At 44.9% G+C, this 19,622-nt stretch overlaps 1 protein-coding gene across 1 annotated transcript in view; it reads left to right on the forward strand.

The window, feature by feature from the left end:
* Window positions 1-19,622, forward strand: part of LOC119181659 (glutamate receptor ionotropic, NMDA 1) — a 229,980-nt gene that overhangs the window by 149,017 nt on the left and 61,341 nt on the right. The window contains exon 2 of the mRNA XM_075874662.1: window positions 3,782-4,229. Within this exon, the coding sequence (XP_075730777.1) occupies window positions 3,782-4,229 (448 nt within the window). The remainder of the gene's footprint in view (window positions 1-3,781; window positions 4,230-19,622) is intronic.

Here is a 19,622-nt window from a genome sequence, read left to right on the forward strand (position 1 = left end):
ATAAGTGCCTCGTGGAACGTTGTATAACCGACGTAAAGTGGGAATGAAAGGAGAATGTTCTGCGAGGCATCGAATAATACCTCTGCTAACGGCGGGAGCGACTGAAAGTCTTCTCGAGCAAGAAGACTTCTTCCGACAAAGAGTCTCGTCCTCAGACGCGTGACAAAAAACTATCTCTTCGACAAACACTAGTTCTACTAAACGAAACTCTCTGTCGCGGGCATAAGAGAGTAGCCAGCCAGTGCCAGCAATCATTAATTGATGAAAAAAAAGTGAATCTCTAGCTTTCTATCACCTAGCCTCATTGCGTAACCAATTTAATGTATCTCAGAAGCTGCAGTACAGCATCCTAGGGGAGTTTGAATGCAACCTCTGGAGCTTATTGCTTTTGTCCTTCCTTCGGCTCGTCGATTAAGCTGAGGACATCACGAGAAGACTCTTTAGTGCGTGACACGTATGAGCGCAAGTGCTCGCGGTAACTATAACCAACGTCGGTGACCTGATAACCCAGAGCATGCGCGGAAATCTGCTTAGCCTGCTGCCGCAAAAGTCCTAGTTTCTCAGTGGAAAACACCTCTGCTCCTTCAATGAGCTCCATCAATTATTTTCAATAGTTTTTTTGCCGGTTACTTAGCTTCTATTTGAAGCAAACTTATGTTCTTATGTCACACCTACTAAATGGAGCAGTAAACGTGAACCACAACCGTCCGTATCATGCCAATTTTATTGTTCAGAATCATTTTTCTGAATAGCCAGAAAGTGGGCTCATTGGCAGTTCTTGAAAGATGAATGCCACTCATCGCTCGAGCCACTAAAAACAACAAAGATTTCATTCCCTTAGATGAAGGAACCGGAAAATTAACAATTTCGATAAGGTAGCATAACAAAATTCACAAGGAAAGCCGTCTCCGAGGCTCAATAGATATGACGCCGTGCCGCTAAGCACAAGGTCCAGGATTGGATTCCCATACTTACGTGACCAGCTTCTTTCAACAGGAAAGCGTTTTATGCCGGGGTCCACCACGGCTGTCGCTGACGTATTTACGTCGCGGCTATGGCGTTGTAAAATATATTCTAAAATATTGCGAAGAAAATAAAACGAGAAGAGTCAGACAATCACGCGGCGTCGAATCAACAACCTATAGATTCCCAGATCGTGGCGCTAACCATTATGTAACGAAGCGCATGTTGTTGAACATGCTAAAGGCAAGCCAATTATATACACAGAATACACCGTGTGGCTCTCCTCAGAGCTCTGAAACTTTAGCGCGTTTTTGTTATCTCCTCGAGGCAATGTCATCGTCTGTCCTAGGTAGTCGTCTGTCCTTTACATCATTCAGCGTCTCTTCACCTTTCGCAAAGCGCTGTTTTCTGCAGATACTGCTGCACGTTACTATATGTTTTAAACATAATAATTTCCAGACCTATTTTTCTGCTTTCCGTGTCGAAAAATCACCGGTGACGCAGGCACTTCAAAATGAGGGTATCGACGAGCTCTACATAAACACACTGGAAGAAATATAGAGTGGATCCACAGTTACTACCCTTCTGATAGTGAAACTAACAGAAGCCCAATAAAGAAGGGTGTAAGGCAGGAAGACACAATCTCTCCAATGCTATTCACCGCGTGTTTACGGGAAGTTTTCAGAGCCATAAATTGGGAAGAGTAAGGGATTAGAGGTGATGAAAAGTGTCTTAGTAACGTGCGATACGCTGAGGACATGGCCTTAATGCGAAACTCAGAGGACGAATTATAGCTCAATTTCATCTCGTTCCTTTCTAAATCTTACATTTAATGTATTTGCTTAATTCCTGACATTTTCAACGTTCCTCTTTCTTCCATGTTGGCTCTCCTCTCATGTGATTCCCCAGCCGGGGCCTTGAAGTGTTAATAAATGATGATGATGATGATGATGATGATGATGATGATGATGATGATTACCGGACAAAGCCTGAAGAAATCACGTTCGAACGAAGTTATTCTGGGGCTATCATAACTAAGCTACCCTGTTTCGGTCACCATATATTTTAATTGACTTTTAAAAATAATAAAAATCACACATCGCTGTCAGAACCTATTCAAAAGTCCGCAAGAGGCAGGAAGCGAAATTCGAACAGCAATTCGCTCGCCTTTATAGCGAGCCTACTTTGTGGTCATCGTCCCTAACTGGATTGGTGGTCGCGGCTCTTCAGCGTAGTGCGAATAACTTGCAGTACCCTGAGTGGACACGGAGGGAATAATTTACACATATTACTTGTTTTAGTGAGTAACCATACGACAATATTAAAACGCAAGACTTGCCTTGAGGGGACGCTTCGTGTAGGACGGAAAAGATTCGAGGTTCAAAACGTCCAAGACCTTTTCGTCAAAAAAGAAACGTGTGCAGACGTCATCTTAAATTTCTCGCTCTATAGCGCCACGAAGGCTCGGATTATGACGGTGTATGCAGCGGCCTTCACGTTGCCATATAGGTAAAAACTAATTACACTGCGTTGCGAGTCAGCCACAATTGCAATATGTTCTGAATAAGCCAGAGACATGAAGTTTCTGTTTGAAAGAAATTGAGCTGAGTAAGTGGACCATACAGCGAAAAGAAACACAGACACGCAAGCACGAACACACACACACACATACACACACACACACACACACACACACACACACACACACACACACACACACACACACACACACACACACACACACTCACACACACACACACGCACACGCACGCACACACGCATACACAAAGTTTCAGCGGACTTTTGCATCTTCCGTAACACTTGAATGGGGAAAGATGCTGCACTTTTTGCAATGCGTTGTTATACAATCACAGACCAGATTTCTTGCACGGCAGAATAAACCACCTCGTGTAGCGTGCATCAGGGACGTAGTATAGGGTGGTTTGGGTTTTCAAACCAATCCGAAATATGTCAGTTTGGCTTGCGCACATATACACGCGCAAGCGCATGCAGGAACATGCATAAAGTATGATTGAACCCCCCCCCCCCCCCACATCTCCTTCCGAAACAGGTTTGTGGCTATGCCCCTGACGAGCATTGAATTAGAATTACGCTCTCATTTGAGTGAGTTGTTCTTTCCTCCACTCCCTGAAGCTTGTCGGGGAGTAGAAAAAGCATCAAGAATTGGAGTAAGCCCTCCCACTCGAGCTTCTGCACCGCCCCCTAGGTCAGCCCACTTTGGAAGGGGTAACTATGTATATATAGTGGAATTCCTTTATCAAAACGGCATGATGAAGTCACCGATTTGAAGACGTGTGGTCTCATCGCATGATTTCTTTACATCACGCGCGACGGCGCCAGCGATCACTGTTCGCATTTCACGAGGCATCAAAGACCTTCACTTTAACAGTGGATGATTTCTTGCCAGCTGTTTCTGCGCAGTTTTTATGATGTGACTCTCGCAGCGAGTTATTTTTTTATTTATTTAGTGAATACTGCAGACTTCTATGCGAAGTCGTAGGCAGGAGTGGGTGACAGATACACTTGATTGGACATTTTTCAGGGCAAGAAAACAACAAAAGCTTAAAACAGAAAAATTATGTCGGGGGGAAATATAGAAGAAAAACAGGGATTTACAAACATTGAAGTCAATCTTGAAGGTCCCACGCATATACTTGGTTGCACAAAACCTCGTCTTTGGAGCTCGCCTGCTTTGCCAAACGAAATCGCTGTGCACTTTGCAAGTGCGCAGGCATTATTCGTAGTGTGTAAGCATCAACGTACAAACGTAGAACTCTCATTGTTGCCAACTGCGCAGGAGGCGAGCGAGCTCTACCTCAGCCTGGACCCGGGCCTGTCCGAACTCACCGAGGCCCTGTACGCGCTGCTGTCGCACAACCGGTGGTACCACTTCGTGCTGCTCACCGACGAGTCACCCGACGCGTCCACCATGGCCCGCAGGCTGGCCACCCTGTGTCAGGGCACCCCTTGGCGACCGCTGCTGCACGTCACACTCCCCGCGGCAGCTTCCGGTTCCAACGGCGTTGACGACGAGGACGCCGAAGAGCGGCAGCGGCCGCCGCCCATGCTCAATCAACTGGCACGCGTGGGTTCGAGTCCTGCCCGTGTGCTGCTGCTATTCGCCGAACCGACGCTGGCCCGAGCCGTGCTGGACGCGGCGCGCACGCTTAACCTGCTTGCCGGCGAGCACCTGTGGTTGTTTGTCGAGAGGGCCGATCCACATCCCAGAGCAAAGAGTCCGTGCCGTGAGTTCTTTCTTTATTTACGTCGTCCCTTTTGCGTTGCTTCCTCCTAACCCGCCACAGTGGTCTCACTTCTGGTACTCAACAACTGACCCAAAGGTCGTGGGATCGACTACCGGTCGTATTTTTTAATAGAGGTGAAAAACGCTTAGTCCACTATAGATTTTGATGTACGTTGAAAAACCCCAGTAGGCAGAACCCCAGTAGGCAGATATTTGAAGAGCCCTCCCATATGCCGTCAATAATATCGTGGTTTTGGGGGCTCAAAGCCCGAAGATTGTTATATATTATTATGGCTCCCTGTGTGCTGTCGACACACAGTTAACTTCTGAATTTCTAGTGCCTTTACAGAGTTGACGCAATCAGTGGCTGTCTAACACGTCAGTGTAAGCTGGAGTGAATAGATGAAAAGTCCTTGAACAGAAAGCTCACCGGGGCCGGTGTTTGCTCTAGCGCGTTTGTCTTTGTTAAGGCAGCAACCCTAACAAAAACAAGTCTGCTTGCTGATGTCACGACTTCAGCTGCAAGCTGTGTACAAGGCTCTTTTGCTCTCCAGGTTTCATCTTTCTCTGAACTTGAACAATAGTCGAATTGCATGGTAGTAGATGACGCGAAATACACAAAAGGCGCACACTTGCGTCCCGTGCTAAAAATTATGACTATACAATCTATAGGACCTCGTACACCTTATTTAGGAGACCACAATGCACTGCGGGCACCTTTTCCAAGGCGGGCAAACATTTAATAAAACGAAGTTTGAAGTTCCGGAAATTGTACGCCAAGCTTTGTATGAAACTCGCTTTCATACTGTATATTGAGTGGCTCTATCGCAAAACCGCAGCTCCGTGCTCAAATGACAAACGACCACAACACGGCGGCGCTAATGATGAATTCTCAAAACGGCCAAATAATCACCTCATCCACTCGTATGGTTGCACCTAAGAAGACAGAGAGACAAAACTTTCGAGCACGCGTATGCAATGAACGCTTTCTTTTTGTACTCTATTAGCAGACTACGTAATAATAATAATAATAATAATAATAATAATAATATTAATAATAATAATAATAATAATAATAATAATAATAATAATAATAATAATAATAATAATAATAATAATAATAATAATAATAATATCTGGTGTTTAAAGTGCCAAAATATGATAGACGCTGTAGTGGAGGGCTCGGGAATTTTCGACCACCTGGAATTCTTAAACGTGCACCTCAATGTAAGTACACGGGTATCAAGCGTATCCGCCTCTATCGAAAATGCAGCTGCTGCAGTCGGGACTCGATCCCGCGACCTTAACTATAAAGAAGTGGTGGCTTTGTCGCTTCGGCGGGGGTGGCGACAGGCCATCTTTCTCGTATGGACGAAGGTTTTGTGCTATTTGCCGCGAACAAATGCGCATTGATGGATACACGAACAGGTGACGCAAGCAAAGTATACAATTACCGCTAGAACAGTATTGCTTTACACAAACGCAGAGTTCACGCGCACGCAATTGGCAACGTCGGCACAAGAAGTAGAAGAGTGGAACCATTTTATTGCGATAACGATTATATATATATATATATATATATATATATATATATATATATATATGTATATATATATATATATATATATATATATATATATATATATATCATCATCATCAGCAGCAGCCTGACTAAGTCCACTGCAGCACAAAGGCCTCTCCCATGTTCCGCCAGTTAACCCGGTCCTGTGCTTGCTGCTGCCAATTTATACCCGCAAACTTCTTAATCTCATCTGCCCACCTAATCTTCTGTCTCCCCCTAACCCTCTTCCCTTCTCTGGGAATCCAGTCAGTTACCCTTAATGACCAGTGGTTATCCTGTCTACGCGCTACATGCCCTGCCCATGTCCATTTCTTCTTCTTGATTTCAGCTATGATATCTTTAACCCCCGTTTGTTCCCTAATCCATTCTGCTCTCTTCTTGTCTCTTAAGGTATATATATATATATATATATATATATATATATATATATATATATATATATATATATATATATAACGCTTCGCGCACGTTAACTTGCCGCTCATGATGGGCATCTCAGGGAGAAATATCCTGTTTTCGACATTACCAGCGAGATGGCGCAATGAGCGCGCGCTCTCATCTCTCACGAGGACGTTGCCGGGCGGAGAGGGAGCAGGGTGGATGCTAACGCGCGCTCTCATCTCACGGTGGGGACAATCGTATGTCTTGGCTGGACTTGAACTTTCATCGGAACGATTCTGTTGCAGTTACTGGGCGCACAAAGGTCACTGCAATCGTTGTACAGTCTCCGTTTGCAAAAAAAAAAACGCGCTTTTCAGCTAAGTAACAGTGAAGTAACAACTGAGGCGCTTATTCGCTTTCATCTGTGCCTGTGCGCATACGTTTCCTGCGACATTGGTGCGTGAGAAACGCGGGGCACGTTTCAATCTGCTTGCCATTCTGCACATGATCTTCCGGTTTTTTTTCTTTCACGTTCACTGCTTCACCTGCGCGGCTAAGCTTCACCTTTTTTTTATGGCTGCCACGGCAGGAATAGTATCAGACATGTCGGATCCGACGTCGGGACTACTCGGCTTATCCGCCACATCGTAGGCACACAGCCATTTGTCCCGCTAGGTGTACTACATACGAATAAAGTTTAAGTCGAGAGTGGCCCCTTCCAGACGAACGAAATGCGGGAGCCGATAAAATTTCGGTTCATGGCGTGTTATGGAATAGTCTGCTGAATCATTCGGTAAGCAGCGGAGTTTATGGCCCGAGCATGCGAGACGTATACTGCACTATGCAATAAATCTCGTGATCGGCGGTATTCGGTTGACTATGCACGATGGGTCCAGCACAGTAGGGGCAAGGAGGACACAAGGAAGCCAGTCGAGTGAATGCATATAATTTGGCGCCAGTCCTGCTTTTTTCCTACCAACGTCCTTTTACGCACTGAATAGCCAGGTTCATAAGTTATGTAGGCAAATCTACCGAAACTGCACCACGGGCAAGGCGGGACGACGTGCGGTAAGACGTTCAGAAGTAATTGGATTACTGGAGGATCTTTAGTGAGTCCCAATTAATAAAGATATGACCATGACCTCGCATTTCCTACGCTGACAACGTAGAAATAGGGCCATAGAGACTGGGATTCGGACACACTACTCTGTGCTAAACACCACTGCACCATGTTTACTGAGGAGCCGGGCCGGGTGAAGACGCGATGAATGGCGCGACTTGAAATTCTTGGACTGGTGCATCATCAGTTTTATAACGTGAATTATAGAATATAGCATAGACAGATGTCGTATAATGCATATCAATATGAAGTTCTGCCTTATTAGATATATAGATAGATAGATAGATAGATGAATAAATAAACAGATAGATAGATAGATAGATAGATAGATAGATAGATAGATAGATAGATAGATAGATAGATAGATAGATAGATAGATAGATAGATAGATAGATAGATAGATAGATAGATAGACAGATAGACAGACAGACAGACAGACAGACAGACACACAGGCACACAGACAGACAGACAGACAGACAGACAGACAGACAGACAGACAGACAGACAGACAGACATATAGATATAGATAGATAGAAAGATAGATAGATTTGTAATTACAAATTGTAAGTATCAGAATCGTACAGCAGATTTAATGGTCCTCTATACGTTCAAATTGTTATTTTAACCTTTGGAATGCACCATCAGGCGTACTGTTTCCTCAAAGGTGCGACAAGGGGTTGGGAAGGCCAGGAGGTCAAGTGAACTTGTTTGAATATTTGTTAGCAAGATAGATGTAGTGTTTCTTCCAGCTGACGAACACACGGATTAGATTTTTCTATAGGCAGACCATCGTGATCACCTCCGCCTGAATTGCTTCCCCCCGAAAAATTCTATTCTTTGTTTTCTTTTCTCTTGAATTGCCTTCGTCCTGAAGCAATCAACGATTCAATTAGAGAAACGTCATTGTCACGCTGATACAGTTCCAGCCATTTCTCTCAAAACACGTGCACCTCTGTTTTGCTTCAATGCAGTTTTTTTTTCGCTGCGGAAAGAGAGAAATTGCTGAGGCCCATATACGAATGGCGATTAGCAAAACGATATGCTGATTTGAATGACGTGTACTTTGTTTCGGCGTTACCCGAAACAGAATCCTGAATCGTGCAAGTGCTTTTGTTTTTCAATTTATTTTTTCTACTCAATTTAATTTTGTTACAGCACCGAAACTCTCGCTTGTTTAACGCATGTCATACCTTACCCAATCGAGAGAGATCCAGATTGCGTCTTTTTTATTAGCCCTGCTACGAGCCTCTCCCTTAATTCCTTAATTTCATTTACCGTTCGGTTATTGGGCAACTGGTTCACTTGTCTTCTGGTACCCCCTTTTTAATGTAAAAACCCCTCTGTTTTTTCGCATTGTTCAACGGTTTCAGTCGCTTTCGCTCCCCAAACTGTACTTACTGACAAAACTTAAGTAATACAATACGAGTTAGCAATATGTTGTTACCCTTTCTGTGCCACTTTTGTTCAATCTGTTCGATCAATTTCGGTACAGAGACTACCGAAGCGCCGTATTTTCATGCACTCCGTTTATTCGTTATTTCATTTAATATTCTGACGGTCAATAAATATAATATTTTCCGGTTTAGTTTGTTATTGCACCCGTTCGTTCACTTATTCATGCACCTGTGCGCTCGTTAAATAATTCATTTAGTACTCATACGCAACCCTCGTTATGTAGTGTACTACATAACAAGCAGTGTACTTTTGCATCATTTTACGCGAACCTCAAATGAGGGATTATCTTACTGAGCACAAAAATTTATAATTAACGGAAACCTGCAATGGGTTGTTGATGTTTTGCCAACGTTTAGCCTAGGTCATCATAATCATTCGTACCTCAAGTTAAGCGACGCACCGCGTCCCTGTGCCGCTTCGGGCAATTATAGCTGTACCCTCCTCCTAACCACTGCCTTGCTTTCTCAACTCATGAGACATACTGGCATCGCTGATAATCACAGCGTTCCCATGAGCGCAATAGACGGCTTGAGCTTCACCCAGTCACGGCTGAAAGGCTGTGTGCAATCTCGGAGGCCATGCATGGTCCAGTGCGCCCGGCAGATCGCCATTTGGCAACAAATATGAAGTGCGCGGGGTGGTTTTTACTTATTTATGTTGGGTTTTTATGGTGTGAAAGCAGCAATGTCGCAGAGTGGTTGTTATCCGCTCCGATAGTTACCGCCACACTATCAGCAGATCTCATTTTATTATTCTTTACGGCGAGAATATTACAAAGCACACGGAAAAATGAAAACAATTCGGTAACTATCACCAATAACCGTACAGTCGGACAATTTGGTTGTTTTCATGGGCGCAGTTACAGCAGCAGACGCACAGATTGTGGCAATGATCAGATAGCGATCGAAAGCCCGATGCTCACTCCAACTACCAGCTGAGGGGAGCGGGGGGGCTGGTAGAGATTTTATTTATTATTTATTTTATCATTTATTTTATTTTTACATATTGCAGCCTCAATGAGGCTATTGGAGGAGTGGGGAGAGACAAAAACAACAGCAACAAATGAACAGTCATGAACAGGCTTCCTTAATTCTCGAAGTGATACAGAACGAACACATCCGGGCAGCACATTCCAGGCTTCGTTAGTTGAAGGAAAAAAAAACTGTATTTGAACATGTCAGTATGGGTGTAAAAAGTTGCAATGGAAAAGGCATGGTCACTCCTCGGAGACAAAGATATGGAAAGTTTAAGATATGATTCTAGAGTGCTGAAATTGTGCAGAAATTATAGGCATTCAACATAGCTGGGGAGGAAAATTTGGTGGAGAGAAATGCCTTTTATGTCTGTTGCACATAAAGTGCGCGGCTCTTTCTTGATCAGATGAAAGTTTGTTGATGCCACATTTCTTCTGGGGGTTCTTAACGACTCTACTATATTCAAAAATGCGCCGTTCGAATAAGAGCTTTGTAGGTAAGCAGTTTCGTTTCCTGAGATGCAAGATGGAGCGCATGATGTAAATAACCCATACTTTTAAGGGCTTTGTTGCATGGGAGAACAATATGTTTGAATCACGATAAATTATGTGTCATACGGATACCAAGGTACTTATATTCGAACGCCCTACAGACTAACATTGCTAAAAACCTAGTCCAAAATCAACGGGCATGAACGTCTCATAAATGACATAATGACTGCTTTCGATAAGGTAATGTTCTTTTGCCTAGATTTGGACCAGCCACCGAAATGAGGAAATGAATTGTTAAAATTGGCATGATCCAGTAGAGATTTAACAGTAAGATAGAAGATGCAGTCATCTGGGACTAGGCGTCTTTTCACAGAAGTGTGTAAGGGGAGGTCATTAATATAAAATAGGATTAAAAGGGATCCTAACACAGAACCCTGGGGAACTCTTGATGAAACTGGTATCAATGGTGAGTTAGTAGAGTTAAAGCACACGTATTTAGAACGCTGCAAAAGAAAGTTGGATATCCAGCCAACCAATAATGCATTCTTTAGTGTGACAAACAATTTGTGCAATAGTTTAGGATGAGATAGAGTGTCGAAGGTCTTGGCAAAATCAATGAATATGGTATCATCCTGGTCACCTATGTCTAAATAGCTGCTGATGTCATGGACGAATTCTGTCAGTTGAGTAATGGTGCTACAACCACGTCTGAAACCGCGCAGGGAAGTTTTCGAAATATTGTTCGTTCAAGGAATTCTATGATGTGTTTTAACATAATATGCTGAAGCATTTTACAAGAATGTGCTGTTAGAGATGGGTCTGATATTGCATAATAATTTGACATTACCTGATTTAATTAGGGAAGATTGGAAGCTCGTTTCCACGAGAATTAAAGCGCCACTGACGAGAGAGATGTTTTAGAAATAGGTGTGAGGTATCTGCTACACCAAAGAGCGCATCTAACTGGGAAAGCTGTCCGGACGCCATCGGGACCTTATGATTTCTTGGTGTCAAAGTTTCAAATGAGATTGAGGACGCCCTCAAGTGACACTGACACATCGTCGAAGCCAGGGTGACATTCTGAATTAAAAGCAGGAATGTGCAAGTTGTCAGTCATAAAGACTGAGTGAAAGTAGGTGTTGAAGGCTGAAGTGATTATCTCTGAATCAGAAACTGCAACATTTGAGAAAAGAAGAAAAAAGGAATCCCCACAGTGATCTTCAGATAATTGATTGATATGTGTGGTTTGACGTTCCAAAAGCCCCATATGGTTACGAGAGACGCCTTAGTTGAGGGCTCCGAAAATTCTGACCACCTGGGGTTCTTTACGTGCGTCCAAATCTGAGCACACGGGCCTACAGCATTTTCGCCTCCACCGAAAATGCAGCAGCCGCAGCCGGGATTCAATTCCGCGACCTGCGGGTCATCTGCAGCTAATTCGTACTTAAATTCGCTATATTAGTTCTAGCTTGTATTAGTAGTACACTAAAAAAATACTGAAAAAAAACCGCCTACTACTCGGCCAATCCCCAACATTTGGTATGAGCCACCAGAGAACGTGAAGAAGAAGTGTGACACCTCAGCAGTAGCCCACGAAGCAACAGGATTAGGAGGGGTTAAAAGAAATAGAGTGAGAAGTAAATATTAAGACAGAAAAGGATTGGAACACTGTCGAAGGAGCCGGAGGATGGGACCCACTCGGCGAGAGCTTCACGGCATCAAGAGGCCGCAGTCGGCGGGCTAATCAGCAAGATTTACGAGTCGTCGGAGGACACGGGGTCCAATCATTCGGCATAGAATCCAGCAAGCGAGCCTTACGAGCTGGAGCTATATCAATTGCCATATGCTTCAGAAATGTTAAACAATGTCACAACTTTTACACTCTTGAACAGCCAGCTAAATATCTGACACGCAAGACAGCTTGAGCTATTCATTGCGTGAGAGAAAAAAAGCTCGAGATAAACAGTCACTCAGCTCACATCAACGCGGAGCATGTTGTAACACAAGCAAAGTACGTTTACTACCCCCGGAAGTTCCATGACGTACACTGGAGATATGAAATCATATCAGTCGATGGTGCTACGAGTATTGAAACAAATATACGTGTAAAAGGCGCGAAAAGTTGAAAACGCATTTGACCGAGCCGCTGCAATCTGTAATGATTCACATGTTTTAAGGCTTGTAATAAATTACACAGTTGGCACAGAGACCTTAAAATTAAAGGACCCTAAATGTTCACCTTTAGGAGTTGAATGCAATAGCGAATTCCTGTTCCTTGTGTGCACTTCGAACACTTAGTGCATGAAACAGTTTCTAACTTGCTAAGCACCTATTACGTGGCCTTAAGGGAATAGGTACAGTATTGGGGGTGCCTTTTACAGTGAATGACTGGCTTAAGACCACGAAGCTATTATAATATTCACAGGTTCTGACGCCCATGAGCAGATGTATAGGAATCAATCAATACACGTTTTCGATAAGGTCGCTTTGGGACAAGTAATGAACTATGAATGGTGAGAGCCGATGTTGTTCTTTAGCGCCGGGCAACAGGTCGCACAAGCTGCGGTGGCACATATACACGACAATTTTCCGAAAGCACCCCTTGTCGCGCAGTCAATTAGCTTGTACTTGTCGATGACTGATTGGTACAGTGAGAGAGCGGTGTCCGATCTGTCACTGCCAGGCAAAAAGTGTGTTTCAGATTGCTTGGGCACAAAAAGTAAGCTCAGACAGACCACGAGCAAAAAACAACACGCCAAGATTGATCAAAAGAACACTGTACAATGTGTGCTGTACTTCGTTATGGAGAATGTTGAAGGGATGAAATCAATGGTTTCATTACAGCTCGGCAAATGTCGTTCATCGTCACTCGTGTACGCAGTGTGGAGTGCAAAGCAGCAAAACCATTGCAAAGGACCGGGCATTCTGCATCATCATCATCGTCATCTACGTCAAATGCAGTAGCCATAGGGTCGACAAGGGGTCCAGTTACTCAAGAACCTTTCAATCGCCGATTATGGTGACTCATTGACTGTCCAGCATTCACTATGATGATGATAATGTAGCCACACTGGACGGCTTATGCATAAGTGACCTTGTGAGCTCACTGGGCCATACGCCTCCCAGTCTCTCTTTAGCGGCAATATTTGCATGGTATATGGCATGGTGTGGTATGGTATGATAACAATTGATTGGGTCCTGAGGCTCAGTGAAAGGCTGATGTGGTTCGGCCCCATTTGAGGGAAGCAAGTAGGCTAAACCTTTAACTACCACGTCGTGATCCACCTGGAAGGCCCCTACTTCGTATTAAAGTAAGCTGCTGTGCACTGTCAGTTGTCAGAAATATTTTTCGTTAGTACAATCCGTCTGTTCAACAGAGAAGCGTCATGACGAACCCAGAGCCCTAGTTCAGCAGGGAAATGAAAGCGATGGTCCACAGATCATAAAAGAGCAGTGTTACACACAGGTGCTTTCAATATGTAGTTTTCATTCAAAATCCAGTCAGCGGTTTTCATAGAGCGAGTTCATCGAGTGCCGATTACCTTTCTGCGACACGCGGTAGTGTTCAGCGCCTTACGAAGCACTCCTGGTGTCAACGCACGAGAGGCTCATGTAGAACGATCGCTTGCTGCGTGCCGGTCTGCCGTAGTAACTCAGCCTGCTGCAAGGTCAACGTCAGTGTATTATGAAGGAACGAAAACACGTGAGTACAAGAGTTAAAAATAGGAAAGGACAAATTTACTTCACACAAATCACTCCACCTCATCTTATAGCTTTGAAGACTGCTTCCATAAAAATATTTGGGCAGCGTCTCTGTACAGAGCGAAAAATGAACAGTCGTGCTGCGGGAGCTCGAAAACTCGCAACGGACAATTTCGCCCTGGCGGCTTCATCAATCTGTCTAGCACCCTCTGCCGAAGGTGCCGTCGCTTCACTGCTCTTGAAGGGCGCGCGGAAGCAGTCGGCAGCTTGCTTGATTCTTTTTTTGTATATTGAAGAAGAGAAGCAAATACCAAGAATGTGGCGGGGCGCGTTGAATACCGACGTTATAAACTCCCGTTTTCTCCTTGTGTGTCCCCCGAAAAAAAGAAGAGTGGCATATCGGGCCATCAGTGAGACCGGACGCGTTGAACGCGGGGTTAGAAAAGGGGTGCGACGCTGCTGCTACTCCTATCCGTCGCTTGGGGGCATCGATCGTGGATACACAGGGTCAAGACTTGGCAGTCTCCTCTTGCCCACCTCCCTATACCGGCCAACAACGAACGCCTGCGGACTCTCGGTCCTCCCCCTCGTACAGCGTGATCTAACCTTGCCCTCGAGTACCAAACTGCTTCACTGTTCTCGCCAGAGCGGCGAAAGAGATACATAGAGTTGAGAGGAGGGAAAGTGAAGCGAAAAAATGGCGGTCGTAAATGGTCCCGTCACAAAGACGATGACGCCGTAGCCATTTTTAAACGCGATGGCCGTCGAACCAATAAGAGAAAAAAGACATAGAAAGCTAGGGAAGGGGGGGTGCGAAACTGAATACCAGCTCGGGCGGAGGGAACGGTGAAACTCGGTACAATATAGAACGGCGAGTGTGCACTGCTGAGGCCGGTGGTCGCTGGAGGGGGTGGACACAGGATGGGACAGCCGCTGTTCGATGTATCGGCTCTCCGCTGCGTGTGCGTCTGTGTGTCCAGTGGGGCGCTGGGGAAATGAAAGACAGAGAGGCGCGGAAGGACATAAGGAAGGGCACTGAGGCATTTCTTTAGGGAGCAACTTTGTCCAGTTTGTTCTGTTCTTTCCTCTTTTTCTTTGGACTTTATTGTCTTTCCTTTCTGCGTCATCATCGTGTTCCCGTTGCGAGGACGGCTTTTTGTCAGATAAAGAAAAGGGATGGCGGAGGATTGGGCGAGGAGGATAAAGGAACGCTATTCGTTTTTTCGGACTTCTGAAAAGGCGGTGCAGGAGAGTGGGGCGTTTTTCACCACCCGTTAGCGAGATCGTCTCCGGATTGGAAAAGGAAGGAGGGGGGTAGAGGTGAGAAATTGGAAGAGAACGAGAAGTGTGGACCGAAACTCGAAGGAGGTGAGGGGCGAGGGGGAGGGCTGTCGCTTGCCGTTCGACGTAACGATTAACTGGCTGCTCCCGCGTCCGACGACGACGAGGATCTTTGTTGACACTCTTTTCTTTGTGCGAACGTCTTTCGTACCTTTTGGAAGGATGTCTTCTTTGGGGACACTTCAGTGTTTTCTTACTGCTAACCGTTCTTTTTTTCGTGTCGATCTATTCGCTTTTGTTTCTCAACTCTCAAAGACGTGCTAGCTACCTATCAACCACGGCCCCTGTATCTTTTCTTTCCTCGCCCTTTCTCACACCTTTTGTTTTATCTACTCTTCGTCCACTTTTTTTTGATCTTGCCCTCTCTTCGGGACAAAAGAGACCGGGGACCCCATCAGGAACACCTGGTTGCAGTGGACCTTTTGTCTCGGCGTGGATTTACCAAACAGCGGACTCTGGTAGAGGCAAAATCCGCTTCGTGTCGAGAAAGAAGAAAGGGGAATGTTGCGAACGTGTGCTGCAGCAGCATTGGGTTCGAGGTGTCAGTAAACGCACTATCAGCCCAACTAGCCATGTGCCGAGGTCTCGATATACATGTATGTGCGCTTACGGCAGCCCCTTTCGGGGATTGAGGATCTTGCACCTTACTGCGTTATTTAGCATACGAGTCGGACGTGCCATGAGTTCAAAGTGGTACTGTTCGGTGAACGCGGCGTGCCGGTGGAATGGAAGTGCTACGACGGCTGTTCGCACGCTATAGAATTCGCGAAGCAAGTGAATAGTAGTCAGTCGTGCACGCTTCCTGGAAAAAACTAGAAAAGCTTTACTCGTGCCAATTGTGTTGAGTACTACCAGAGGGTGGAGCTAGGTTTTTTTTTTGCCGTAAGGTATGGGAGTGGAGTCGCTCTAATTTGAGAGCTTTCTTAAGAGAGGCAGACAAACCTTTCAAAGAAAAAGTTATGCAGTAGACTTTGTGTCCTTAGTGGGAAAAAGGGGGAGGGGAGGCCCTCATATTCTTTGTAGTTCTTCGACACTTCTCGTTGGCTTGGTAGACTGCTCGTTGATGTCTTTGGAAGCCCTGCTGCGCTAACTAGTGGCCTCGCCCCGACCTCAACACGCAAGCATATCGGCATTACCAATTGTAGGTAACATCGTTAACTCTTTCTACACACTCAAAGCGTAAAATATTGAAGACGCAGTGCGCCAGGTGTTAAATCCACAATTTTCCCTCAGGCCCCCCTGCCACCCCGTAACGGGTGGATAGCCTCCCGCCAGTTTCTCCTTAGCATTTTTAGGACTAACTCCTTTATCTGTGGGTCGTGCGTCCCCGGTGTATGTAGTAGTAGTAGTGGTAGTAGTAGTATTAGTATTAGTAGTAGTAGTAGTAGTAGTAGTAGTTATAGTAGTAGTAGTAGGTATCTATCTCTCGTTTACTTCTTGGATGTCCGCTGGACGGCGGTACTTGTACGTTATGAAAATATGTGAGATGGCGGTACTTAGAGTGTTCACTAGATCGACGGGCGGACGAATGGCTGAACGGACGGATGGACAGACAGACAGACAGACAGACAGACACAGACGAATGGACGGACGAACGGACGGACGGAAAGACGGACGGACGCAGAGACGGATGCTTCGCCCCACACATAATTTACTCTGTGGATATACTGTGATTTCTTTGTCTTTCCAGCATTCCTGTATAGCAATAACGTGGCGTATAGTTGCGTTCACATCGAACGCGGGGCACCCAAGCGGGTAAAGGAATTTTCAAAGCGGAGAGTCAGCGAAAACGCGTGGCTGTTCAGACCTACCACGTCGCCCTCTGCCCGCTTTGCCATAAGACTGAGCAATCCACCGATCCCTTGTAGACCTGCCGCCATTCCACGGCACCACGCAATGCTGTGAGCACGTGTCTTGGGCCCTTATTGGTTGTGGCCAAAGTGGCCAACTTCTGCGTGTGGATAAAATTGGTTCAGCCACGATTTGGGCAAGTGACCACGGCTTTTCCGCTTTCGCCAATAACCTGAGTCCACTTTACGAAACCGTCTCTCTGCATTCCGGATCCGTACTCGGTGTGAACAGGCCTTAATAGTGCCAGCTATAGAACACAAAAGGAACTAACACCCAATATATGCCCTCCGAGATCATGACGGAAGCGTGCATCACCACTAAGAAGGATTAAAAAAATTGCTGGATTGGAAATGGTTGCGCAGAAGTGAAGCCGTTCCTCTGGCAATATGGTAACTGTGGCGGCCATCTTACCAGGGGAATGATAAAGTATCACCATCCAGCGAATAAAAACGAAGCGTTTCCCTCGCACGCCCAACGAGTTTAATGTGGGAACTTTTTCGGGTCACATAGTGCTCCAAGTGCGTCTCACAGTTACTAGTTATCTTAGTGAGCCTCTAATAAGAGGCAAAGTTTTTCAAGATTCAGTCATTCATACTTATTTCTGTGTGTTATTTTGTCGGGAACAACTATCTTTTAATATAGAACTAACGTAGCATTTACATAACATATTAAAGCCACTTGATCTTTAAGTGGGCACTATCAGAAAACAGCATGTTTGCGCCATCTTGGCAGTGGCAAAAGCTGGCTTCACTTCTGCTGGCAAGGCATTGCGGGAGCTTCCACTCCAGCAATTTTTCTTTAATCCTCCTTGATCACCACTCGCAAAGCCTACGGCGTGCATCATTTGAATGTGGTTCGTTGAAAATGGTGCCGATTCGACACGAATCTTTTAGTGTTGAAGATTGAGAGGTCGGAAGTGATTTTGTTTTCGATTTGAAGATTTTTCAATTGCCTGATTTAGCATTTAATTACCATTCAGTAATTGTGTCCCACTTGTGCACCTCAGATTTCGAAAATAAATGTTCGTCCTTTTGTTTCAACCCGTTGACAGAAAATATGGTTGTACCTAGAAGTGGTCTCTGCGTTTGTGAAAACATTTTGCAGGTTTGTGTTCCCTTTTCTTGATATCAAAAAAGCACTAATAGGCGGAAAGTTTTGCACATGTGATACTAGTAGTACTTACTTAACTGGAACTACAATCAGTTGCTTATGTGTATTTGTTTTTCATATGTATGAAAATCCATTCACATGGGGCGATTCTCATTCATACACTAAGGTAAAATGGATAGCGAATTTAGTTTTCATTTAACACTCACACTTCCAGTTCCATTTTTAAAGCAGTAATTGCTACTGCTGTACAATTTTTCAATGCTCTGCAATCATTAGTTCTCAAAGAATAGGTACATATGTAAAAACCTGAGAAAATGAAAATGAGACCCCAAATGATATTTAAAACTATTTTATAGCTTTAATGGAAACTTCATAACCATAGCTGTTATTACCACTACCATTCCTATCAGCAAAGTTCCTTGCAAATGTTATTCCCATATCTTTTATTACAATTTCTGTATAGCCAAATATTGAAACTCATTTCAAAAGTCTCACCCCACATTTCGAACATGAATAATACAAAGAACATGAATAATACGAAAAATAAAAGCATCAGTTCAGAGATAACAAGCTACAGACCACACGGTGTCTACGGGATGATTTCTAGGTAGACGGCAAGGACTTTCCGTGGTGTGGCCATCGTTTTTTGGACGTGTGCATGTATCGTTCGCACGCGGTATTGCGATATATGCGAAAGATTTTGCTTCTCACACAATACTGCACTGACTAGAGCGTCTTGATATAGTTTCTCTATCCCTGAGAGTAGTTAACCAGAGATGGGTGGAAAGCCAGACGTTTGCGATGTGCGGTGCGGCCATGCGGCTTGAGGGTTAGTAGGCCCTCCGTGCTCAGAACGCTGAAACATGACGTGAAGTGCGACATCATATTGCTACGTGACTATAACATTGTCAGTCGCAAGCCACAATACAGCCCAGTCGAGTTCTTCAACTTCCGGCTAGACGTGTTTTAGGGTCAGTGAAAGCCACGCAACACAACCTTCGTTGGCGAAAGCTCTGACCTGGTGCGTCTATGGGGTCACAGTATAAAAGGCATGTAGTAGCGCTTGAGCCTTGATACGTGAACCACGTCACGAGATAAAAGAGGAGACGAGGTCGTGGGGTAGTCCGAGACAATGCCGCATCAAAGTAGCTTCTCTCAAACTGCGACGAGTCGAGTTGGGGACCAGAAAATAACGAAAAAATCTACTGAAAGTCGTTCTTCGCGAAGTAGCTCGGCGTAAAGGGGCTTCTGTGTAGTTTGAGAAGCCATCAATCTGTTGCGGGCAAGCTTACGAGCGTGGCCATCGCGAGCAATAGCACCGCGAGCGTATTTGGTAGTTGATTCTGCCGAAGCCGGAAGAAATGTATACATCCTTTGGCAACGTTG

Source organism: Rhipicephalus microplus, chromosome 10 (assembly GCF_043290135.1).
Source record: "Rhipicephalus microplus isolate Deutch F79 chromosome 10, USDA_Rmic, whole genome shotgun sequence".
NCBI classification, from domain to species: Eukaryota; Metazoa; Arthropoda; class Arachnida; order Ixodida; family Ixodidae; genus Rhipicephalus; species Rhipicephalus microplus.